General features: G+C 47.8%; 2 protein-coding genes across 3 annotated transcripts in view; one reads left to right on the forward strand and one right to left on the reverse strand.

Moving 5' to 3' along the window:
• Nucleotides 1-26936, reverse strand: part of LOC109412593 (fibroblast growth factor receptor homolog 1) — a 595864-nt gene that overhangs the window by 505325 nt on the left and 63603 nt on the right. The window lies entirely within an intron of this gene.
• Nucleotides 791-18227, forward strand: LOC109433568 (uncharacterized). Its single transcript, XM_029860363.2, has 6 exons — nucleotides 791-1345; nucleotides 1410-1525; nucleotides 1819-2251; nucleotides 15061-17100; nucleotides 17164-17267; nucleotides 17329-18227. Exons 1-6 carry the CDS (start codon nucleotides 1277-1279, stop codon nucleotides 17990-17992), a joined length of 3426 nt encoding a protein of 1141 aa, XP_029716223.2. The 5' UTR covers nucleotides 791-1276; the 3' UTR covers nucleotides 17993-18227.

Here is a 26936-nt window from a genome sequence, read left to right on the forward strand (position 1 = left end):
TCACTCTTATTATAAAAATAGTGAAAAGTTGGAACAAAAAAAAAGTTACGTTATATCGAGGTAAAAGTTACGTTATATCGAGTTACGTTATATCGAGGTTACGTTATATCGAGGTTACGTTATATCGAGGTATGACTGTATAGAAGTTTGAAGATTTTTGACCCTGGCGCCATCTAGTGGACGATTCTCGAACCAAAGACGCCATTGCCAGATAGTTCTTAGCCTGCTGAACAACTTTGATGAAAACGGCATGCTTGTACCTTATTAGGGTATCGAGATAAACGTGTATGAATTTTTCAGACACAATGCGCCACCTAGCGGATAAATCCCAAACCAAAGACTACACTATCAGATAGTTCGAAGCTTGTTGAAGAATTTTGCCGAAGACAGCATCATTCTATCTTATCAGGTTACTGAGATATGAGGGTTTAAACATTTTTGCCACTGGCGCCGCCTAGCGGCCGAATCGCGAACCAAAGTCGCCGTTGCCAGTTAGTTCTTAACCTACTGAACAAATTCGCCGAAGACACTATACTTCTATCTCATCGGGATCTTGAGATATATGTTGCGCAAAGTATGTGGCTAATTTTGGTACCCCAAGACAATCCGGAATAACTCCGGAACCATGTGGACCAGGCACCCATGTCCCCGGTATAATAAACTAGACGAGTTTTTCGGGAAGTTGTGAACATATCATCAAAATCCATCGAAAAACAAAAAAGTTATGACAATTTTTGTGCTTTTCCGAAGGTGCAAAATATACGTTGGCTGGATGAAGGTTAAGGTAATTAAAATTCAGGGATTTCTGTTTTCATTGCATGTCCTTCGATCCTATGGCTCACAAGAGAACACAATCAAACAGGTAGTCATACGTAACGGAAACACTATACTCAACTCATGCAGGTACTTCGTTTTTCCAGAAACACCTTCCCATCCTTCGTTCGGCGAACAAATTTCCGTATCCGAAGTACTTCGGCTGACTATTGCGTGCTAGCTCGCCACCAGGACGCAAGGATGGTGACACGACACCTATACACACCCCCAACAAACAACACAACACTCATCACGTGACGGCGGGTGGACTCCCGCCCACCCCATTAGCTCTCCAACCTAATGATGGGGTATGATGGCAAATGGGTTTATTTGTGGTGTCCGTCCAGTTCGGTACCATCGCTTGACCTGTGCGGGCGGAGACAACTTCAAATGTGGCCGAGTAAGACCAAGAGCGAAAAATCAATCGTAGAGTTTGGTCTCTGAGTTGGACAACAGCGCAAAAATGAGGTTCCCCGAAATGTTTGCAGTTTTGGTATCGTTGGTCTTCACGGACTTGGAGATTACAGCAGCCGTAAGTTTGCGAACTTAATGCGATGATACGAGTTGAGTACAACTACAGTACCGAGTCCTTACAGGAACGACCCAGCTTTCGGATACTGGCACCGGAGTTCATCTGTGGTCCGACAAAGCCGACGAACTTGAGCGACGAAACCGGAAGTGTCGTAGCAGTGCCTCAGCAGATCACCATAGGGTTATCTCAATTTCGTAGCAAGAAGCACGCCTCAACATGGCACTCCAACCGTGTGATTGGCACCTCCTTCTTACCCACAAGTGCACTGCACGTAGCGTAGCGCTTATCGATTTTTAGCCTCATGTTTTATTCACGTTCGGTTAACAGTTGATACCAGCAGCAGCAGCAGCAGAGTGTTGCACGCAAGGAACGCACCTTTCACTTGACCGCGGTTTCTCACGAGGGCACGAAGTGCACTGCAATTGGTACGGTAGTTGTGGTGGTAGTAACTAATGTTTATCGTCCCATTCCAGTCTGCAAACCAAGGGAGGTCAGAGGTTGCACTATGACGTGACGGTGCATTTCGAGCTGTTGAACGGTATCGTGAGTCAACGTCACACGCTACTGCTGTGGAAGAGCGTTCGTCAGCTGGAGAAACGTTTTAAGGCGGAACGCGAGGCCATCTCGGACGGCAATCAGATCATGATTCCCAATGAGGATTTGGTGCCCGGGGTGGGCTACACCTTCAACGTGGTAGCCGTTGACCAAGCGGGGACCCGAAGTCAGGATCAGAACTTCACGGTGACCTACCCGGGTAAGAATGCTCGGGCTGCGTTGGTTCAGGACGGTTCGTCATCGGCTGGGGATGTATCGTTGCTTCTGTTGGGATCCGAGGTGACCTACCCGGATGTGCCGTTCACCGTAACGGCAAAGGTTATCTTCTGTCGGCCTAGGAATGACTACAAGGTAAGTGGGGAGTGTAATCATTTCTTCTGACGATTATGTCATCCGTGAAGCAAATGAGTTGATTGGATTTCTATGGAGCGTAATATTTCAAAATAGGGGGCTAAGCTGGCGCTATTGAACGCATTCTTTGGGTCTACCATGGTATATACCGCTCAATAGCGGATTCCTCTTTGCTTCTTTGGAAGGATATCTTGGCCGTTTCGGTTACAGCCGTTATAACGTCCACCATCGATCGACCCTTCCGGAAGCCGAACTAGTTAAACGAGGGGCAAGAGTCAACGATTCTACGATCCTCTGCAGCATCTCGGGATAGCGTTCTGGGGGTGCTGCTAACGCACCCTTCGTTTTGGTCGTGATTACTCTGTAGGCATCACTCCAAGGGATCGTGTTTGCTGATTGGCAGATATTTTCGAAGCACGCCCGCTTACGCGCCTTACTCTCTTAGTTCAGTGCTAGTTTAGCCGCCCTGTAGGCCTTACTTTATTCCATTGTACTCTCATCGGTGTGAAGGAGCATCCTCCTTCTTTCTCTTAGGCATCTCTGGAACCATCACCAGTATACCAGTTTTCGTCCATTTCTGCATAGGGATCGCCTTGGCATAGCGGTGTCACATTCACGGCTTAGGGTTCCGACTAAATCATCGCTGGATAGATCGTCGGTGTTACCCTTAATAAGCAATCGCTCCACAAATGCCGGCTTATCGAAGCACGAGGTCAGCCATTCCCGATGGCGGTCGATGACCTTCGGCTCTGATCGTCATCCTCCGTGTTCCACTCTGTATCGAATCGCCAGATGGTCACTGTGCGTGTATCCATCGTCGACCTTCCAGTACAAGCTAGGGTTTAGACCCGGGGTCCAGAAGGTCATATCAATGATGGATTCTGCACCATTTCTACTGCAGGTTTGTTTTGTCGCCTACGTTCACGATATCCACGTACAGTCTAGCCATAGCTTCGAGTAGGGCCCAGCCTCTCACGTTAGTCGAGCGGCTACCCCGTCCAGGCATTGAAGTCTCCGCGGATGACCACGGGACTTGTTACAAAAATAAAAGAAATCAATTACTACAAAGGATTAGCATATCACAACACAAAGAGCCTTACAAATGCACAAATTAGGAACATTACAAATTGACGCAAGACAACACATAACATAAATGTGCCCTGTTATCCAGATGGATAACTCTTTCCGATCACAGGATGACGAGGTTTCATGTATTGGTCATCCTGGTATCAGTCATCCTGGAAATGTATTTTATTTGGCGGTATGCCTTTTAGTTCATAGCATTTGTTGCTGTGTTCATAGCTTGGTTTTGTCTAGGAAAACTAATCCTAATCGGGCATCCCGTTTCGGGTTTCGATACTAGAGCTCTATGACTTGAAGTCTGTGTCAGGGAAAGGTTTACGTATCTAGTTCTTAATCGCGGCCCGAAATGGCCTGAATGTTGGCAATCGAAATAGGATTGCACTTCATTGGCCTCTATCCTGCCAGAACCCTATAAATGTTAATTAATACTAGGGTAATATTTACAAGTTAAAATTCAACATGAAGCACAAGGAACGAACGAATATTGAACTTTAAACACATTAAACAATTATTCTGTCTTATAATTGTAACAAATATTTATACCCGTAACAGACTCAATTCCACTAATGCGCTTGATAGTGAATCCAGCATAGACGAGAACTGATTTATCGGCTACCTAGAGGGGGAAGAGGGGGGAAGACTGGTGGTTTGTCATAACAACTGCAGTAGTATATCCCGATGATCTTCGCTATTACGAAGCTATACAGGAAGAATGCGGCATGAGTCCGCTAGTAGGGCGCCGATTACGATATACCTCAATATGCTGCGTTCCATAGTACTGGGTCCAGGACTGACCCCGAAGGTACCCCACGGTGACGCTGTTTTCTCTTCATCCTCAGTGTCATAGAGAGACACCTCTCGATGGCGATACAGCTAACGCTGTTCGCCGCCTTCTTCACGTCTAGCGTGACAACCAGCGAAGCAGTGCGGACTCCCCGTCAATTGTTTTGGGGCACATCTCGGCCAGTTCACTGAACTAATGTCCAGAATCATCAGTCCTGTCGATATGAAACATCTGCCTCGACAGAATGATCCGTTCCAACACTGACAGAATGTGTTCAGCAGACAAATAAATCTGTATTCCGGGTGTGGCTATATAGCTTCACCTCTCCGGAAATCTCCTCTGTCTAGGCACTTCTGCCTAGCCATTCTGAACATGTTGTAACTGATTTCTGAACTTTTGTAACGGCTTAAGGAGAGTTTCACCCTTCCCAGCGGCTAACGAGACTCTGTTTGAGTTCAATCTCTAGGGTCTGCACGCTTATCCTTGCTCTATCGCGGATTCAAGAAATCGCTTGAGTTAGCTTTTCAACTCCTGATTATTTGTCTAACCTTAATGCATTCTCTCTATCATTCCCTAGGTATCTAACTTCTCCACTTCACTTCACCCAATTTCTTAAGGCTAATCTATTCTTTTCGTATCTTTCTTCAGGTGCTTTACTCTCGTTGTTATCTTCTGTCGTTCCACGCTCTAGCTCCTTTTTGGTCCACGTCTCACATACGACCTTTGCCGCCACCTAAATAATCCGGGAGTTCTTCGGCCGAGCTTAGCGGATGACCTTAACCTGCTCAAGTCTTCGCCGGAAGCTCGTCAACGGTTGGAAGGTTTTGGGCTAAATTTCGCCTTGGTATCGAGATTACCTCGGATTTGCAGTAACCAGGGTTTAGTGGTAAACCTCTGGATTGTGGCATTCTACCGAACAACCATGGTAGGACTTCGGGGTTCTGTGTCCACAAAATATTACTCTCTCTTTAGGGCTATATGGGCAAATTGCCGTTTCTACCTCCTCGGGCAATTGAGAATCTCCAAGGTCCTTATTTCCTATTTTTGCTACCAGCATCTTATACCATTAAAGGCAGAACCATCTGATGAGGAATTGAAATGTATATTGGTAGCTGCTATTGTTGGTGGCGTCCTTTTCGGGTGACCAGCAAACACAGAGTGGAAACGTGCAATACAAATACTTTCCTGAATTAAATTCTGACAAACCGGCGAATACTACTCTATACCGCGACAAACTCTCACAAACCTGCTGAGGAGGTACTACGAACCCGTTGCAATGTCAAAACGAGCCTCGATGGCCGCCTTGATGGTTACGGCCGGAATGCCGTCTGAGCCCAGTGCAGTGTCTCGCTCACATTGAGCGACTTCGCTATTGTGATGAGTGCCTCGTTTGGCATCAAGGCAACCTGATATTGGCTGGCGTGGTCACAGTGGACGGGAGCTTATGGTGGCGTTTCGTGACGCAAAAACGCTTCGCGGGTGCTGAAAACATCTCGTCTTGGTTATGACTACCCTGCTGGCGTTAACCCAAGGCCTCGCCCGCTTACGTGCCTTAATCTCATTGTTTAGTGCCAGCCTTGTAGATCTTTCTTTGCTTCACTTTACCCTCATTTCTGCAAGTTTTTTGCATCCTTGTCCTAGCCGGTAGGTACCCACTGCTGGATGGGGATCGGCTTGGCATTGCGGCATCGACCAATAATGCGGTAACCACAAGGTCGTTACTGGACAGGATTTCGGTGAGATTATTCATGAGCAATCGCCGGTTCATCGAAGCGCGTTCACAGCCATCGGCGATGGCTATCGATAACCCTCGACACTATGCTCGAAGATGGACTCTGCTCCGTTCCTACTGTAGGTACTTTTGTCGGCTTCGTTCGAAACATCCACGTTCAGCCTGGACCTAGGCGTGTATTGGTTCTCCATGGACAAGAACTGGACGATCGGCCTCCGGTGCGGGGCATAACAACTGCAGTAGTACACCTTATATTTGCAATAGCAAAACTTTGACATGAAAACGGTCTCTTGACCTGGATACCGAACAGTTGTACAAATCTTTTTTTTTTTTCCTTCTAAACCAGTGATCCTCACGACTATTTTTTCAACTGCTTGTATTGCAGCTCCTGATTTAATTCGTGAAACGTTAAACACGTTATTCTAGACTATTTTGGGAGTAGAACAACCTCCTTAAGAAACATTACAAGAAATTCTACGGCAACATAGAGAACTAGGCATCACGTGCGGCCCGCGGGCTGCACTTTGGTGACCACTGTTCTAAACCGTAGGGGGATAACAAGGCTAGGGTAAGAACATCGAATTAATCGCTTTGGAGAGTCCATCACGGTAGCATGCTGGCGCTTAGACAGTTTCCCGAGTAATCCTCACCACTTCCTTTGTCCTCGGAAGGCGGGCAGGGTCAACCCCGCCCGCGCCCAATGGCTTAGCAGACATCAAGAACTGATGCTTACGTGCAACCCGATCGGACCGGCCCGCAAAGGAAGGGTATCACTACCCTTCAGGCCCTATCAGATGCACCAGAAGGTTGCAGACAGCAGGGTCTCCACCTGCCCCGGCTCTTACCGGAGACCCCTGTCCAACCGCGGGCTCGGATCCAACCCAGTAGACCGACGCCACGACAGCACCGCTACCGGAACTTCCTCTCCGCGGCCACTTAATCAATGTAAGGATCTCGACCGCAGGGCACCGGTATGACCTACGAAGCCGACTTCGAACCCTTGTACCGCATCTGAACTAGCCATTCTCCGAGTCCATGCGCAACCTCCTCTGTAGCTTCCAGACGATATGGGTGATAGCCGTTGAAACGGCGTTCCAGCCAAGCTCATTCCTACACATCCTCTGGACAAGATTGTCCAGAGTTGTGTCCTCTCCGCATGTTGCAAGCATGCGGTCACGTATTGTGCGAAAACGCGGGCACACGAATAGTACCCGCATGCCCAAAACAGTGTAAATACTGTCGGAAGCAACCATGGCCTGAAGGGACCTGTGTCAGGTGAAATGTAACCATGTAACTTCCCCATGGCGCCTATTAATCCAGCTATCTACCCTCGGTATCAACCTATTGGTTCACCTTCCTTTGGTGGAACTGTCACACGCGCGCGCTGCCATATGACTATAGAGGCCATCCTGGCAGTCCTACGTATGCCTGTTGTGCCGCGCATTTCGAAGCACTCCATTTCCTCACTGATAAGGATGCCGATAGGCACCATACCAGTAATGACGCAGAGAGCGTCGTGTGACACGGTACGGTACGCGCTCGCAACCCTCAGGCACATAAGCCTGTAAGTACTTTCCAGCTTCCGTCGGTAGCATTCAGTACGTAGCGCAGTGCCCTACGCCGGGCCGCCATACCTTAGTATGGACGTAGCGATACTAGCCAGAAGCTTACGTTTACTGGCGTACATCCAGAGTCACTACCGCACAGAAACGAAACCGTCTTCTCTTAGGCTTGAGTGCTTTCTCGGCGGTTTTTGTAACCGACAGATAGCGTCTACGACCTCCCTTTCCGGAAGCCGTACTGGTTACACGAAAGGCCATTTTCGCCCTCGGTGAACCTCAACATTCTATGTATGTATTGAGGATGATCCTTTCGAGCACCTTCTTCGCCGTGTCTATCAAGAATAATAGTGTATATGCCGACGGGTGTCCGGGTGGTTTCCCCGCCTTTGGCAATAGAACAGGCTCTGCCTCTTCCAAGCTTCTAGGAAAACTTCCTCGTCCAGGCATTTCTGCATAACTGACCTGAACTTCTCGGGAGCCTCTGCAATAGGCCAGATTCGGAACTCCTTGCAGACCTGGGGCCTTACCTACGCTAAGAGAGTTTGCTATCCCCGCAATTTCCACATCGGTGACCCTCTTCTCATCGCCAGCCCCAGTCCCCGGACGAAATGAGGCCATGGACTAGAATCATGACGCGGAAAAAGCCCTTCGATGATCCCCTCCAACATCCCTGGAGATTGCTCTATGGGAGCCATTACACCTCTCGTCTTGGCCATAACGATCCTGTAGGCATCACCCCACGGGTTCGTATTGGCACTCTGACAGAGACCTTCGAAGCAGGCCTTTTTGCTTGCTCTTATCTCGGTCTTGAGCGCGGCTTTTGCAGCGGCGAACACCACCCGCCGTTCGTTTCGCTCTTCCTCTGATCGTGCTCGCTGCATCCGCCGCCTAGCCCGTAGGCAGGCGCGGCGCAGGTCCGCAATCGCGTCGGTCCACCAGTAAGCCGGTGGCCTCCCATTTCTAGGGTGGACTCGCCTAGGCATGGTCGCATCACACGCACGTGAGAGCACCGCCACCAGCTCATCGCCGTCTAAACCGATTAAGTTTCGCTCACGGCGGAGCGCCTCCCTAAATACCCCTTCGTCGAAGTATGATGTCTTCCACCTGCGAGGGCTTGGCCTTGGCCTAGCCGCCTCTTCTTCTATCCGCTGTCTGCTGTTATTGTAGTCGATACTGTAGCGAACCGCCAGGTGGTCGCTGTGAGTGTAGCCATCATCTACTCTCCAGTTCGAACTACTTGTTAGGCCAGGACTACAAAAGGTCACGTCAATAATTGACTCCGCTCCGTTTCGACTAAAGGTACTCTTGGTACCGACATTAGCCAAGTCGACATCTAAGATGGCCAGTGTTTCTAGCAGGATCTGACCCCGCTGGTTCGTGAAACGGCTTCCCCATTCCACGGCCCAGGCATTAAAGTCGCCCGCTATTACCACCGGCCTTCGCCCTGTTAGCACGGTCGTTAAGCGGTCCAGCATTTGCGTGAACTGCTCGATCGGCCACCGCGGAGGCGCATAACAGCTGCAGAAGAAGACCCCGTTTACTTTGGCGACCATGAAGCCCTCATAGGTAGTAGACACCAACTCCTGAACGGGGTATTTACCCGTCGTCCATATCGCCGCCATTTTTCGGGTCCCATCCGCGACCCAGTTGCCGTTGCCGGCGGGTACTCGGTATGGGTCCGATATGATGGCGATATCCGTCTCCCACTCAGAAACTGCCTGACAAAGCAGTTGCTGAGCCGCATCACAGTGGTTCAGGTTCAGCTGTGTTACCTGCACTGTGATTTGTTGTTCACTGCGGCTTTCTTGAAGGCCGGGCACCCTGGACCACCCATCGTATGTCTGTTTTTCGAGGTTTTCCCGGTACAGATCATGCAGATGGGCGGACTCGTGCAGCTTTGGGCCTTATGACCTTCAACGTCGCATCGCCTACACAGTTTGCGCCTGTCGGGGCCTTTGCAATCCCATGACTTGTGTCCTGGTTCCAGACACCTGAAGCAAACCTCTGGTGGCTCGTGGAATGTCAGGTGACATACACACCAGCCCACCTTTATCCGCCCTACTTTAACGGACTTTTTAACGTCCGCCACAGGTAGCTGAACCAAGGCTATCTGTGTCCCTGCTGGCCCTCTCCGTAGCTTAACGGCTGCGGCGGCCACCTGCACATCGCACTGTTGCCGCAGTGCCGTGACGAGCTCTTCCACTTCGGTGATCTCGTCAATGTCTTTGACCTTCAGAGTCGCCTCATGTGTCAGAGCCCTCACCTGCACACCCTCACCAAGGACCTCTTCTGCCAGCCTCTTGTAGGCGGCGCCCTTGTGTTCCTTCTGGCGCTTCAGCTCCAGGATCATCTCACCCGTACGAGTACGTCTAATACTGCGTACGTCGGCTCCAAGACCCTCAAGCTTGGCGTCGCTTCGCATCGTCTTCAAGACGTCCGAGTACTTAGACTGTTCGGTCTTGATGACGATAGCGTCGCCTTTCTCGCGCCTGGCACCTGCCTTCCTACGCCTTGGCTTGGCGTCCTGCACTTCTGCCTGCGGATTCACCTTCTTCTTCCTCTTCCGCTCTACCTTTGTCCAAGGAGGGTCCTCTCCTTGGACCGCCCTGCTCTGTGGCTGCTGAGGGCCCACCATTGGTCGCAACCCCTTGTTCCCATCATTCCGGGACGGGCCGGCCTTTTCAGGCCCACCCTTCCCAGCTTTCCGGGAACCCTGGCTGGGGTCCGACTTTCCGGCATTACCACCGGCTTTCGGGGTTATTATACGCCTGGCCTTGCGGGCGCCGCCAGACAGCTCCTCACCTGACGGCTGCCTCGCCCGCTTCTGCGAATGCTTGTCACGTTTGTCACGAGCATTCGCTTCCACTCTCTTCGGACTACCCGCGAAGGAGAAGGCCTCCGTTTGTGTAAACTTAGACGCTTTCTCCTTTGCGGGTTCCGCCGCTACTGCAGCCAGCAACGCGACCGCGTGCTCCTGCTTGGCCTCATCGACAGACGCTCTAAGCCGAAGCAAGGCCGTTTTAAGGTCCTTGCTTATATTCGACTTAGTTGTCGCAAAGTCGATAATTTTGCCAAGCTGCTGCTCAGCTACCTCTAGTGCGGGCCGTCCTTTTCCTGCTACTTGGCTGATGGCCCTCAGCAACCATGCTCCGTCCATAACCTCCGCCGGCTGGCTTGCCGTGGAGTGGACAGGAGCTCCCACGCTTGAGCTGCGTAAGTAGCTTCCAGCACCTGACTCCTCGCTTCTCCTTGTTGGAGACCTCATCAACCCGCTTCTCGCGAAGGGGTTGATCGCCCCACTACTACCTGCTACACCTGTTTTTTGAATTGGATTTTTACTCATATTTTATTCCCACGAGTCGCACGAGAAAGAATGTCCACCACGCCAGAGCTCTGCATTAACGCGGTAAGGGACAGCTTACTGTGGGGGGTGCCCAGGTGCCCCACAGGCTCCGTTAAAGATCGAGCATCTTTTTCACCCCCTCAATCACTCATTCCTCGGCACGGGTCGCTTGACACCTTGAATTGGAATTAGTAGTCCTATTCTTAGCCGGCAACTACGCGGCTACGTATTAAGCATGTGCAAATGCAAATGTACAGCACATGCATTAATGTTACTTTAGCAATGGCTGTCAGCGTGCTGCAATATGTGGCACTAGTTTGATTTTAGTGGGGCCCTTTTCGACTATAATATTGCTTCAATGAGGGGTTTAAAGTAATGCAGCACTATATTCACAGTTTTAAATATAAATATATGGCAAAATTGATGCACTTATATACGGCTTCGTGGTTACTTGGGTAATTTGTATAATCTGTATGTTATATGTTAATAAGTGACTAAATGTGAAATTTGTAGTTTGCCCTGAGGATGAATTAATAAACATTCGAAACGTCGGCTTTTAACCTAACCGGTTGTTTTTAAAGAAACCCGAAGACCGTTATACATAAGTGACCCGATTTTGTCAGCCCCTTTTCGGAACACATTTTTTGCTGTCTTCAATAACTTAAACAGTTTTTCAAACTTTTTGTTCCTGTATATTCTGCATCTCAGCTGTAGTTTGGTGATAAATATTATCAAATTGCATAAAATGTGATCTTAAGATAATGAGAGCAAAAAGTTCGTCGCAAAATGGGGCTGACAAAATCGGGTCCTTACTGTAGCGCCAAAAAATCCCATAAATTGTGGAGTCATACACACGACTAAGGATTCCGATTAGGTTGTCAAAAACCTGTTGGGTCAGTTTTGCTCATGGAGGATATGAGCAATTGATCCACATATGCCGACTTATCGAAGTGTGAGGTCAGCCAGCCATGGTGGCTATCGGAGACTTTCGGCTGCCGGCGCCTTCTTCTATACTCGACCCTACTCTACCGAATCGCCAGATGGTGTAACTATTCTGAGCTCTCAGAAACTGATAGAGCACCTAGGACTCAAGATTCAACCTTGTCGCCTAAAACTGTTTAGCGCTGATCGTACGTCGTAAAGCTGCCTAGGATATGTCAATATCCCGTTCGAGGTCCAGAAAGTAACCAAGGTTATACCATCAGTTATTGTACTAGAATAATTTTATACAAACCTTTGATTCTCGGTATAGATTTCCCGAAAGCGTTCAACTTCCACTGGACCTTACACCCGAAGAAAAGACCCATGGACACCGAACAATCGCATGGAAGAAGATGAATCCTTAGAAATGCCAGCTGTAGAACAACCATTAAATCCGATAAAAATTCCGGGAGATATCGTCACGGCACAACAACTTAGCAAATGCCAACGGAAATTCTCGTTTCAAGCTATCCAAGAGCTTCCCGCTACACAAGAACGTCATTTGGGAAGAACGAGTCTTCTCAAAGACTCGATTGATTTAGTTCTAGGTGCAACACCGCTGCAGTGCCGTCGAAAGGGAATGCAATGAGGAGATGCAAAGGGAAAGACGGATGCAATGAGCCTGACCTTTCTACAGACTATGTCAATAGAGTCTCGGAGTCCTCGTATCGCTCTATGCACGTACTCATCGTCAACCCTTTAGTCTGAAGTAGGAACTAGCGTTGATACCCGAGCTTCACAAGGTCACTCATGGACGTCCACCATGGACGAGAATTTGTTGATCGGCCACCTGAGAGGGGCAGAATAGCTACAGTAGAGTACACCTCGCTGATCTTCGCTATTGCGAAGCTTTCGTTTGACAGGGAAGCAGTCTTTTGAACTGGATATCGGACAGTTGTACTGATCTAGCTAGATCTTCTCCGCTACCCAGTTTCCATTGTCAGTGGGTATGTGGTTTCTTCCATGTGTATTTGCTCTTCCATCTCTGAGCTCCACCTTCATGTGTCTTTCGGATCACTCCTCCTGTAGCCACCGAGCTGCATCCGATCCAACTATCCTTTAGAGTGACTGCAAACTCCTCGGCGTCGATGACCTCGTCCAAGTTTTTACACTGGATAGTCGCCTCTGCCGTCAGGGCTGTCACCTACATCTACTTGCGCAGGATATCTTGGGGTAGTACATAAGGGGGTTTCCATAAAGGACGTCACCCTTTAGAGGGGGTCGATTTTCATATCTTATGATCCTCAGTACCTTGGCGTACGTATATGCCTCGGTTTTGAGGTTCAACGCGTCGCCCCAATCGCGCTTGCGGCTTGACTTTCATCACTTTCTTCTTCCTCCCTATCGTGATCCAGGGATTCTCGTCACTCCCGTCGAGGTCGCATCGCGGCTTCAAGACGTCAATCTTTCGGGGCTTTACTATGATCTGGCTTCCCCTCGTGCTGCCCTGGGGTTCTCGGGCTGGTCATTCCCTTCATGCTTTGCTGTCCGCCACAATCTGCTGGGCGCTTCTTGCCCTTTCCGTCAGGTTTAGGCCATGCATTTCGAGTCGTGGGGTGGTTTGCTGTGCTCCTTGCTTCAGTGAGCGGCACGGTTTTGTGCGTCATTGTCGATCTTCCGACAAAGAAAAAGCTGGCTGTTTAGTTGGAAGTCTCCTCCTTGCACACATCGACCACGCTCAACTCCTCGGCCAGAAGGTTGTGCCCCTTCTTGGACAGAGCCACCGGCTTGCGTTGTTTCAGCAGACGCTGCTTAAAGTTCTTGCTGATGTTGTTCAGCCCACTGGTGTATCCGATCAGCTCTGGGACCACCAACATTTTCGGTTGCCCACTCCTGTTGCGGTTCAGCGTCCGCATGTGGTCTTCGCCACTCATCTGCGCTTCCTCTGCTGACGCTGTACCGCTTCGTGACGCTACTTGCTACTCACTGCGGGGTATTTTAGCTTTCGCCCTCACCCCTTGTATTGACGAACTCATCAGCCCACTTCTCGCGAACGGGTTGACCGTTCCTCTCTCTACCTCACCGCTCGTACCCTCTTTTGAATTCGATTTGTAAGAAATCGTGTCCTTCGGGCACCCCTTAGAGCCGCTATCCCTCTCTGCCAATGCGATGAAGCAGGCTACATCCACCTAGTTAGTTGCCCAAGATGGGTACAGCGCGGGAATGTACCTTGAGGCCTCGTTACGGTTTTATGAAACGGAAGGCAATGCCGACATTAGCCCATCCTTCGTTTCAAGCCAGTATCACCCGATCCTACTAAGAATATAGAATGCCGTCTCTACCAGCTCACCGATGCATGATTTCCTAAGCGTGTACCATCTCGATTGCCAATGCCAAGGTTCGCTTAGGAAATAACCCTAGGCTCCCATCTGCAGCCTTCACCTCTACTCCCTAGAACGTCACCCAGAACTCGTCAAAAACGCGTAGACGAATCCTTTGCATGCGATGTCCTTTCCTAGACTCAAGAGTCGTTTTACCGGTACGAGCACGTCTAGCCTTGCCTGACTGGCTGGTAACTGCTCTATTTGATCTCCTATCTATCGTCCGCGTCTCCATTAGGGTCCCAAGGGCGTTCTTCCCCTGACTCGCTCTAGATTGTGGTGGCTGAGGACCCACACAAGGTCGTAAACCCCCTGCTTCCTACAGTCCGGGACTAACTGGTCATCTCACAAATCAGGCCCACCTTTACAAGACTTCTAGGATGCCTAGGCTGAGGCTCGACGCAAGGTATTTGAGATTCTTTTGTTTCGCGGTTAAAGGCTCTTCTGGGCTCACATTTTACTACGGCTACCTCGCGCGCTTCTTTAAGTAGATATGTAGTAGTCATATCTGGTATCTTCGACGGGCTACCCATGAATATGTAGACTTCAGTCTGGGTTGACTTTCGACCTTTAGCTTCAAGCACACTGCTACCGCCACTGTTTCCATAATGTTATCATGGTCTTGCTTGGCCGCTTACATCGACTTACGGAGTTTCAGCAAGTCCTGTTTGATGTCCTTGCTGATATTACTCTTCGAGGATGCAAGTTCGATGATCACACCCAGCTGTTGTGCAGTCTCATCCATAGTAGGAAGCCCTTCGCAGGTCTCGTTGAAGACCCTCGCTAACCACGTTCCGTCCATTACTACCATAGCCCGACATTTCTGACGGGTTTATAATGAGGTTCCCTACGTTTGTACTACTTCCGATATCCATCTTTCTCAGTGTAGACCCAGCCAACCCATTTCTTGCGAAGAGGTTTACCTCACTATCAATGCTACTATTCGAATTTGAATGTGAACTGTTTGAAAAGCCCTATATCAACGGGATCTTACCTTTTTCAGTTCCACTGGACCGTACAAGGGCTGGACGAAGCCTCCGGCGTGTTGAAGACCAATTCGGATATCCTGGAAATCCCTGCCGGTAATCTATCGCCCGGCAAGACCTACAACATCGCTGTAACGGTGGTTGATTCCGCCGCTGGAAACAGCATTGTGGCAGCTACGATGAAACTAAGCGTTCTGAAACGCGACTTGAAGGGTGGTGTATTTCCAACAGATGCAACCGCAGGGTTTGCCCAAACCATCGTAATACGTACCTTGTTTAACGACAGGCAGATATCCAACGAAAACTGGAAATGTGAAGATTCGACTGGTGACGGAGGTTGTTCGGAAGATTTGCTCATTTCGAATAACAGCGCCACGATTTCATTCCTCAAGGAATCAAAGTATAAGATATCAGCTTCGGTTGGAGACGTCCGACTCGATTCCCACATACAGGTTAACTCCAAGTCAACCGTATCGGTGGTTCTACAATCGATGCCCCCAATGTATCTACTACTCGGTCAACGTTACGAAATACCGGTTGATGTGAGCGGGTTGTTTCCGAAGTGCACCAGTAACTGGACTGTCGTGAAGCAAGATGGGTTCGCGTACTTGGACCCCTCTACGGTCGGCGGCCTTGGAGGTGTCCAGATCAACGACATAGAGGAGAACTTTCTCTCGGAGTTGGTAGATTACGGGAACGATACGGTGACCCGTGAAGTCTCGTTGATCATTCCGGCGTCTGCACCTAAATGGGACGGACTGGCTCCTGATGCTTCGTACAAGTTCCGATTGGTTACGACATGTCCGGAGCCCATCGATGACAGCGTTGATACGAAGGCTCCACGTGGAACAGTCACGAGCCACTGGGACATGATCTTGGAAACGAATGCGCCACCGAAGGGACTTCCTCTGGAAGTAACTCCGATCGAAAACGGGACAGCTCTTGGGACGTTTTTCACGTTCTCCACCGGAGTGGCCAAGGAACGAGAGTCAGATTACCCCCTCGTGTATTCGTTCGGGTACTCCGTCGAAGGGAACTCGATCGGTTTCGCTAGCTATTACGAAGTGATGTCCGCTGAAACTCAGTTGCCGTACACCAGAAGTGGCGTATCCACATTCTACGAAGTATGTGACTCACGAAATGCGTGCTCTCGAATCGATGGACCTAAAGTAATGTTGCTGCCTAATCCGAATCTTAGCCAAGCAGATCTAGATCATCGTGTCGATGCTATCGAGAATAGTTTCCGGCGTGGTAACATTATCGAGGCAACAAAGATAGCGTTCGACGCTGTTGTCACGCTGAAAAACCAAGACTCGAAACACTTCAACGACTTTTACACCAAGGTGATGCTGCTCATGGAAACCAAGACGCCCGAAGTTCAGAAGGATTTCGTCGAACGGTCTCGGTACCTTTCAGCGTCCACTGTTCTACAGTACGCAAAGCAGGTTAAGGTCCTCGTCGACTTCGGGAATCACGGTTCTCACCTCCTAGGTCCGTTGCTAGAATTGATAGACGCCGTTGAGCATGGCCCTGCTCGCGAAAGTCGCGAAGTTCATCCGGCACCTTCGGCGAACACTGCGGAGGTCAAGTTGGACCTCTACGAAAGCCAGATACTCTCCGCAGCAAATGTGTCGGAAGCGAAGCAACAACTCTTGAGCTATATTCCGACGGCAACCGAGCAGTTCTGCAGCAACAAGCAACGAGGGTATTCCGGGAGATTGATCAGTCTGGACGTGATGAGATGGAGCGCAGCGTCCAAGAGCCCACTTCAGGACGGTGTTCGGATTCCAGATAATGCGAGTAGTTCTGTGCATGCGATCTTGAAAACGTCGGACGCATCAATTGGAACGAGTTCGGCGAGCGGCGTAGCATACTACTGCTTGGGTAAGATATGGTTCCGGTCGGATCTGCTGACGTCGGAGCCGATGGTGGAAATGTATCAAGCCCTGCTTGTGGCGGCAGACAAAGGTGGAAGCTGGAAACAAGCTGACTGGAAGGATGGCAAGTTCACGTGGAATGCTTCGCTGCCTGCGGGGAATCACTCTGGAAACTATAAGGTTTACTTTCTGCGATTTCGGTATGCTGTAGTATAATTTTGAATAACCCTTTTCCTGTTTCAGTGTGAGCTGTTGACTAAGGATCTGAAATGGGATACTAATCTGTGCAACAGTTCTTCGGATGGCGATTCGGTTCAGTGCAGCTGTAGTCAGATGAGTTACCTCAGGTATCGACTTCATGAAGTACCGACCAACAAACTTTGTACACTTATAATTCCTCCTTTACAGGATAACATCAAAAGGTCTTGTCGAAGTTACTACGACTGCAACCTCATCAACAACTGAAGTCGTCACACCGCCATCTGCCCCGGCAACCTCGTCGACAACAGCGATTCATCCAGAGGAAACTACACCTGGCACAGATGTCCTAACATTTGCGCCGTTGCCCACCAATCCTACACCAAGCACGCCTCCAACAAGTACCTCGGCATCACCATCTCCTAGCACCATCCCTTCCGCGACATCACCATCCGTTCAGAACACGTCAGCCATCCCATCACCAGCCACAGCTCAATCTCCCACGACTTCAACAGTCAACACAACCACCACCACTACAATACAGAGCCCAACCAACCCGAACGCGACCACCATCCAGCAAGCCGATCACCTACACCAGCCCAACATCACCCGAAGTGCCACCATCGGAGGCGGAGGAGCCGGACCCCTCGAGTACTCCATCATCGGTGCCCTGGTGCTCTGTGCCGGTCTAACCGGGACTGCGTTGGTTCTCTATCGGCGCCGTCGGCACACCACCTCGCTGACCGAGGAACTGCAGGACATTGCCGCCCGGGTTCGATCGCATTCGTTGCCGGTGCGGTACGCACGGTTCCAGGACGAACACAACATGGGCGGGGACAATGTGTCCACAATTTCGGATACGATTACGATCTGAAGCGGGGTGGGGACTGCTTGAGAACTATTAGGAGGGATCAATTTTATTTGTAGCTGTTCTATGTTGTTCTGTGATGTAAAGTATCTTTGGGGAAACTAATTGTATTTGAATGTTTGATTGTTTACAATGTTTAAATGTACATGTGTTAAATGTAATAATATTATCGTAATAAAATGTTATTTCTATCTGTTAAGATAGATTTGTTGAGAAACTGGCAGCACTGAAACGGTTGGATAATGGAATTGGTCCAATTATATAAGTTAATTACTCTGGGTGAATTGAATACTAGAATGTACTTACTTGATAATTGATGGGCTAAAAGTCATAGCGGAGAGTCTACGCCGAATAAAGCATTCGCCTCCACTGGTCTCGGATCTGGTTCTCTTCTGAATATGGTTTAAGCTTGCCGTTCCTACGGCATCTCTTTATATGCTTGGTACAATTCGTATCGTAGTTCATGCGACGTCGCCAGATGCTGTCCCCTAGTATCTCCGAGTATTGTTCGCAGCACTTAACGTTCAAAGACTCCAAAGGCACTCTGATGAACTTCTCTCATTGTTCATGGCCATATAAAGCAACCGGAAGAATCTCGTACAACGCAAGGTTTGGCTTCGTTTGCGGCCTACGGGACTTCAGCTGGTTTCGTTAAAGGCCCTATTCGCAGCCATGATCCGTCTTCTTACCTCGCGGGTAACATCATTATCGCACGTCACTAGAGTACCAGGATAAACAAATTCGTACACATCATCTCAAACTATTCACCACCTAGCACCACTTCGTCCTCACTGCCACGGCCGGATCGACGTTGACCACCAGCAATCATGTACTTGGCCCTTGTGGCGGTAATCGTAATTCCAATCCGCGCAGTCTCCCACCGATGATGTTAATCTGCCCTCAAGTAAACTCGCCTAATATTCGCCGACGAAAGAATTAAAGCCTGTTAAACAGAATTCCGGACAAAATGATGTACGCTGCATTAAGAACTGTAAACAGTGTTAACAATAATTATTCCTTTCTTGTACAGAAAACAAATGAGACCATCCAACCAAGCCGGCAGTTCATCCTTCCTAGCAGCCTTTTTGATCTTCAGTCCTCTAATAGCAGGCTATCTTGAATTCGTCCTTCGTCATAGATTGGAATTCTGTCTGTCGCTCTGCCATTCCCATCGTTAAACAATACCTCCGAAGTGCTGTCTCCTCCTAGCAGCCACAATTGCATTGTTTTTCTCAGCAAGTTTCCATCACGGTCGTACACATGACGGGAAAAGGCATGGTTTTTCTCCGCACGGTTTGTAAAACTCCCACATATCATTCTGGTTCATACTCTCTTGCGCCTGAGTATTCACATTTTCCTCGTGGTATTTTTTCGTTTTGCAGTGGATTAGTTTTTTGGCTACTCTTGCTACTCTTCCCTACAATCGCTTCCTGCTCTGTCGGGTCCCCGACACCGGATGGCTTCGGGCAATATGTATTCTTATCATCCGACACCATTTTTTTGTCTTCTAAACCATAAGGGATAATCCGCTTAACAGACACCTGAACAGGGAAGTCCAGGTAGTGTAAGGATCGTCTTCTGCAACAAAAGTAAAAGCCAGGACTACTCTCTCCTCGACCCACTAAACACATTCCTACCTGCGTATGCATTTTGTGCCGCGCATTTCGGTGCACTCCAAGTCCTCCCTGATAAGGATGCCGATAGGCACCATACCAGAGCGCGTCGTGTGACACGATTAGGTACACGCTCGCAACCCTCAGGTACATAAGCCTGTAAGTACTTTCCAGTTTACCATGGTAACTTTTGGTTACTTAGCGCAGTGCCCCACGCCGGGCCGCCATATCTTAATATGGACGTAGCGAAGTTAGTCGGAAGCTTGCGCTTACTGGCGTATACCGCAGGGCTATTGGACATCATCCGGGGCAGTGACCCAATAGCTGTGGAGACTCTTTTACAGGCATAATCATCGTGGCTACCGAAGATGAGCTTATCGTCGATCACCACGCCCAAGTGTTTGACGGAGCGCTTCGACGGGATAGTGCAACCGCCTGCTGCTCCGACTTCCGGTTGTTCACAACCGTCACCTCAGTCTTGTGATGAGCTAACTCTAGTTTCCTGGACCTCATCCACGCCTCCACAACCTTGATTGAGTGCTCGGTAGTCAACTTCACCCCCTCGATCGATTCACCGTAGACTTCCAGCGTAAGTCTCAACTCCCACCGGGAACTCTAAAACTATAATCTCAGCATCTCGTCGTACATGACATTCCATAACACCGGACCCAGGATGGAACCTGTGTGGTGCACGTAGCATATTGGTTAACTTCCCTTTGGCGTGTAATATGTCTTGAGGCTTATCCCCCGGATTGACAGATGGATGAACACGCATTCATCCATCTCAGCCACACATGCGTCATCGAGCAGCGACTTCGTGCCACGTTCTCTTTCAGCGGTAGACCATCAGGCGAGGCAGACGCACCCAACCAGCACCATCCACGAAGAAGCCGTATTGCGTGGTTCTCACCGGCAAGCATAATCCGGACTCCCACAATGGCGTTCCTGCCAGGTTTTGTTGCCCGCTAATGGTGGGGCAGCAAAGCAAATCAGCGAAATAAAAATCTTGTGAAAATCGCTCAGCTTTTGAAATTGTCGGTAAGTCGAAAAATAAGGAAAAGAGTGTGTGTGTGCGGGCTTATTTTTATCGAACGGGAAAGTGAAATGTGGAGAAATCGCGGCATAATCCATCACATGATTTCTCGTTTACGTTTGGGAAAAAAAGAAGAAACACAGAGTGCGATAAAACAGACAGCTAATGTGCAAGTGTAGTTGACGATTACTTGTGCGACGGACGGAACCGATTGAAATTTCGTGAGTACAGGTGGGAAGAAAAGGTTGGTTATGTGTTAGTAGGGAGAGGAAAAATGCACACAAGTAGTGACGTCGGTATTTGACGCGTTTTTTTTTTTTTTGGAAGCTCGCTGTGATACATTTTGCACAATCCACAGCGTTGCGTGCGACTAGTTGGTGAGAGATTTTGATCGAACGGAAGGAAGGGAAGATAGTTTGGATTTCTTAAAGTTCGGCGATTTATAGTGCCTGTTTTCATCAAAATTCGAGTCTCAGTCGGGGCCTTTAATCGTATGATTGTATACACTGCCTTTGTGGGTAACGACTTGCATTCAGCTAATTATTATTAGTTTGTGCATGTTGTATTTTGAACGTTTTTAAAGTAAAACTGACTGCATCTGAAGAACATGCATTTTCTGATCAGATGGCAACTAGGTGTACATGAGAGGTTAAGTTTTTGAGCGTTTTCATTTGGAGGAACCAGTGGGCCTCACGCTGCTGTTTGGTTTTCTTGTTATGTGGCCCTAAAAACTCCGTGTATGGTCCACTAGTAAATCTACAAACACAGATGTGTTTTTACGACTGCATACTCTCGACGCAAGGCGTAGTAATAGCATGCTTAGTACGACATACCCAGGGGCATACCTTATTGTGAGAGAAGTCGGCACAAATGGGCATTAGTGGAATCAAAATATGTGTGTAGTATTCAACATAAAAATCAAATGAATTACATAATGAATTGCACAAAGTATTTAGCGATGTAAATACAATTTTAGATATCAGAGATATTATCTAGAGTTCAGTCAAAAAAAAAACGCACAAGATGTTGCATATTTTGTGGGACGAGCATGTGTTTAAAGTATTTCATCTCACGAAAAAGTTGTGCGCGTTGATCGGGACGACGACGCTTGAAAAGTGTAACATGTTCGGGACGATCATGTTATGAAAAAGGTTTGTCTCAGAGGAAGAATAGGCGTGTCGATCGGGATGACCACACACGACGGAAAGTTGCATGTTGTTCGGGACGACCATGTACTTCAAGAATTTCATATTTATCGCGGAGAGTGTACGCGTGTTGATCGGGACGACCACGCACGCCGAGATGTTGTGTGTTGTTCGTGGCGATCATGTTATCGGAAGAGCTCTGTCTCAGAGAAATGATTTGCGTGTAGATCGAGACAAAAACGCATGACGAGGCACTGCACGTTGTTCGGGACGACAATGTATTGAAAGAGTTTTGCGTGTTGATCGGGACAACCACACATGATGAAATGTTGCATGTTGTTCGGGACGACCATGTATTCTAAGAATTTTGTCTTTCGGAAAGAGTTAGCGTGTTGATCAGGACGACCACGCATGAAGAAATGTGTGTAATCCGGGATGATTATGCACTAAAATAGCTCTGTCTCTAAGAAGGATTCGCGTGTTGCTTGTCATAATCTTGAATGACAAAATGCTGCGTGTTTTTCATGATAATCATGTATCAAAAAAAAATCGGTCTCAGTACAATAATTTCGGTGTAGATCAAGACGATAACGTATGTTGTTTGAAACGACCATATATTGGATGTTTTGTCTCATAGAAGTATTCCGTTCATGAATCTAAACGATCACGCATAAAAAAATGTTGCGCAAAGGTAAGAGAGACCACGTAACGGAATAATTTGGCCTGTTGAATGAAACAGCCACGGATAAGAAGATAGCGCATGTCGAACATGGGATTTATTATATTAATTTTCGGCTCTCACGACAATGAGCAATGAGCGACGAATCCGATATTAATTTGTAATTTTGTAATTTGTTTTATTGTAAACGATAACCTTATAGTTGCTTCTTTACATAAGGTCAAGGATTCTTAATGTGCAGGTCGTTTGAGACTTGTGCGAATTCAACTTATAAACCGTCTAATTTTCAAGCTGCACAAAAATACAGTCATTAATGACCTGTTGCATGATCAGAATTCTTGAGAGAAAAGGTTAGTACATGTAATGGCTTAAATTTTGGAATAAACAAAAGCAGATAATACACTTTCAAATTTATTAGAGAATACGCATACCTTAACTTTACAGTGGATATTGATTTCATCAGCAGTGATCGTAAGACAGTAAGGTGAGCTTTTGCTTCTCTGAGGAATTGGCGGTCGTAGACGTCAAAAAAAAAACAAAATTAACGAAGTGGTGCATAGAGAGAGAGGCAGGTGCAGAGGTGGTGTGGTATTCCTTGACTGCAGAATGTTCGAAGTTGTTGAAAGACTTGTGTATCCTAAATTGTGTATAAAGGACTAAGCATTTGAAAAAAATCGTACAGCAAACCATCTACAGCATTTGAACTACTTGTGACCCTACATAAGCAGTTCGAATCGAATGCTTTGTTGCCTTGAATTAGTATAAGCTGTGCTGCTCAAAAGCTTTCTGCATTTCAACCAAAAGAAAGATTGCTGCAGGTAGTTTGGATTGGGAACATAGCTATCCAAAAATTCTCTTTCTTTCTTATTCCAAAAAAAATATGCGCCAAATAAGTGGATCCTTGGACGGACTATAAGTTACAAATCAAAAGAGGGAATAAGGAATATGTTATAGATCGAGGACGGAAGAAAAATGCTCTAAGTATGAGGGAAAGTTTCTTGAAAACAATAAGTTTGGTGGAGTTGAAGCTGTTTTCTAATCATTCTATGTATTGGAAATAAAACCAGTACACAGCATTGCAACGGCTGTAGCATATCTTGGAGCGTGGAGAAGCAGTACAACTATGGTTGAGTAGTAAGTTCGAATCTTAATCACTATTCAACCCTAGTAGGATGTTGGGGTCATTATGGTACAGACAAGATCGTTGAACGTGCACTTCATCATCATGGAGCATCCTACTTAGCATCTTAGGAGGGCTAACAGGCAAAAAAAAAAGTATCAACGCACTTCTACCTTAACCCTACGCATCGTTGTGAAGAATAACAAAGCTGTTGATGGTGTGTGATAGTATGTAGATTCACACTTACATATTCAGCAGCCAACAACGACGCACGCTCTTCTAATAGGCATAGCGAAACAGACACTCCCGTCGTGCGTCGTCTTTCATCGAAGAAAGTCAGTGCATTTCCCACAGCATACGCTTGTTTGTCAAATTTAAAGCGCACATATGGTATAAGCTATGAAGATTAATGACTGGTTTTTTAGTTGGTAGTTTCGTCTTTTGATGAAAAAAGAACTTCGCAAAAGAGTTTACGATACGAAAATGATTATCAATAACAAAATTCAAGGGGAATTTGTGGCCTTAACTCTTACTGTCAAATTACTATTGACTATAGATACAAAATTGAAAATGATGATATTTTCACCGTGCTGCAGTGTTTATAAATACGAAATTGTCGAAAGGTTGCCACAACAAATACAGAGTGTCACAAAGGAAAGTTGAATGATGTGGTATACCTAAATTTAATTCAATTCATTTAAGAACAGTAAAATTATGTGAGGCCCGTGAAACATACCAAATAAATCAATCGTTAGACTCATAAAAATATGTGAAATTAGGTGAGAGCTTTAACTCGAGCTTTAACTCAAATATGAATAAAACCTAGTGCTATATTTCGTACAATACTCGGATAGAACTCCTAAAAAAATATACGACACAAGATATACTAGATAAAACGGCTCCATTATTTTTTGTCAAATTGTATATTTAGGTCGGAGATGAACCAGCCAAGGGCTGAAAGCAATATAAGTCAAGTCAATAATTGTAACAGCACACTTATCAAACAACAGAAACTAATCCATTGAACAATAATTAAGCTTTGGCATTTTTTTTCGTATTATTTTCGAGTAGAAGGGGGATGTGTGGTGCACGTAGCATATTGGTTAACTTCCCTTTGGCGTGTAATATGTCTTGAGGCTTATCCCCCGGATTGACAGATGGATGAACACGCATTCATCCATCTCAGCCACACATGCGTCATCGAGCAGCGACTTCGTGCCACGTTCTCTTTCAGCGGTAGACCATCAGGCGAGGCAGACGCACCCAACCAGCACCATCCACGAAGAAGCCGTATTGCGTGGTTCTCACCGGCAAGCATAATCCGGACTCCCACAGAACCTTGCGGGACTCCTGAGATTATGTGAAAGCACGTCTGATCTACGTCTGTGTCGTAACTTCCGTGAATCTTGTACAGGTACCCGGATGTCCCCAGACACAACCTGTTGAACGTGTTCCTTACATCCAGAGTCACTAATCCGGGTGGTTTCCCCGCCTTTGGCAATAGAACCGGTCTCTGCCTCTTTCATAATTCTGGGAAAACTCCCTCGTTCTGGCATTTCTGCATAGCAGACCTGAACATCTCGGGAGCCTTTTCAATATCTACTTATAAGGCCAAGTTCAAAATTCCATGCGGACAAGTTCCACATCGGTGACCCTCTTCTCATCGCCAGCCCCAGTCCCCGGCTGTCCTACGAAAGGAGGCCAAGGACTAGGATCATGATGTGGAAAAAGCCCCTGGATGATGCCCTCCAACATGTCTGGAGATTGCTCTACAGGAGGCATTACACCTCGTGGCTTGGTTTTCGCGATACTGTAGGCATCACCCCAAGGATTCGCATTGGAACTCTGACAGAGATTCTCAAAGCAGGCCTTTTTGCTTGTTCAAATCTCAGTCTTCAGGGCGCCTTTAGCAGCGGTGAACACTATACCCGCCGTTTTGATTCACTCTTCCTCTTCCGCTTGCTGGTACCCAATATCCAATGTGTTACTACCCCGTTCACGAGCGCATTGGACGTCGAAATGCCCGTTTTGGAGCGATACTACAGGATCACCGCACAGTAAACCCCAGCCTGTTCTACGAACGATGCCCCAGAATCCAGACATCCAAACCACCGAAGACCTACATCACTATCTCACGGAAGTGTGGCAAGTAAACCAAGGTCGTCATCATATTCTGTCTCTGCATGTATTACATTTTGCCAGCACCCACACGACCGCAGCGGCCCTTAGTCCCCACAGATTAGGGTGAGCCAGGGGGAGGACGCCCTTCAGACCCTACTGAGCAGGCGGAAGAAGATAGTGCGTGGTTGATGAGGGCTATCACCAAGCAAGAACAGAGATGGGCCGTCTGCGTAGAAGGTTGTTGCGCAGCAGCTTGACTACATTACAGACAAACAGACGTATCACTTGGAACAAATTGCGATAAAAATCATCGTCACGAAAACATAATCGCCCAATGCTAACAATGGCTGTGTTATGCAAACCACTCAGTAGGTGGCAGTAGTGAGCAAACGTCAAACAGGAACGAAAACGATGTGAGGGCCGTGACTGAGCGATTTGCGAACTACAAAATATTTGAACTAACCGTTAAAAAGAGTGACGATGAGAAGTGAGACGTCTGTTTGTCTGTGACTACATCATTGACTTTACATTCTCGAAGTAGAACCACCGACGAATCGACGTGACAGCTAGAACAAATAATAAATTCAAATTTGATGTCCCCGACGCCATGATGAAAAATAACCGAACACTACCGCCTCTTCTATAACGTTTCGTGTTGTTTTGATAGCTTGACTCCAAACCCCCGTGTATTCATATAGGAAAAGATTCGCACCTGGGTTGATTTGACAGAAGCGTTCGCTCGATTCGCTGGTTGACCGTTAAATGGGGGGGGGGGGTCAGTTTTGAAACACCATTGTCGGTTCGTCGGTGGTGGAACATCAGCAAGGATCTCAAGCAGGCCTTGTTGACAATGACCCTCCCGAGAGTGAAGAGTATGTAGTAAGCAAGTCAAAACCGGGCCAGATAGCTGGGAAAGGTGGCCCAGAAAATGCCGGCACGTCCTGGATCGAAGAAAGCAGGGGGTACGCCCATGTGTAGGTCGTCAGCCACAACAGGTTAAGACGAGACTGGGGTGGATGCCCTTGTATGTAGGAGGGGATGCCTGAACATTAGCGGAGCCAGCTTTTTCTTTTTTCTTACTCACTCTCCCAAACATGCAAGCGAAAGAGCGAGATGAAAGAGGGGGCAAGCTGCCTCCTCTTCTATCTTTCTCTTTCTCGTGTATGTTTAGGAGAGTGAGTAAGAAAAAAGAAAATGCTGGCTCCGCCAATGTGCCTGAACGACATCACGGCCGTGAAA

The sequence above is a fragment of the Aedes albopictus genome, chromosome 1, assembly GCF_035046485.1.
Source record: "Aedes albopictus strain Foshan chromosome 1, AalbF5, whole genome shotgun sequence".
In the NCBI taxonomy this organism is placed as follows: domain Eukaryota; kingdom Metazoa; phylum Arthropoda; class Insecta; order Diptera; family Culicidae; genus Aedes; species Aedes albopictus.

Bases quoted from the DNA above. Each gene is read 5' to 3' on its own strand.
- LOC109433568 (XM_029860363.2), top strand. From the start codon at position 1,277: ATGAGGTTCCCCGAAATGTTTGCAGTTTTGGTATCGTTGGTCTTCACG. The intron at 2,252-15,060 runs GTAAGTGGGGAG...TACCTTTTTCAG, and splicing joins GGCCTAGGAATGACTACAAG to TTCCACTGGACCGTACAAGG. The intron at 17,268-17,328 runs GTATCGACTTCA...CCTCCTTTACAG, and splicing joins AGTCAGATGAGTTACCTCAG to GATAACATCAAAAGGTCTTG.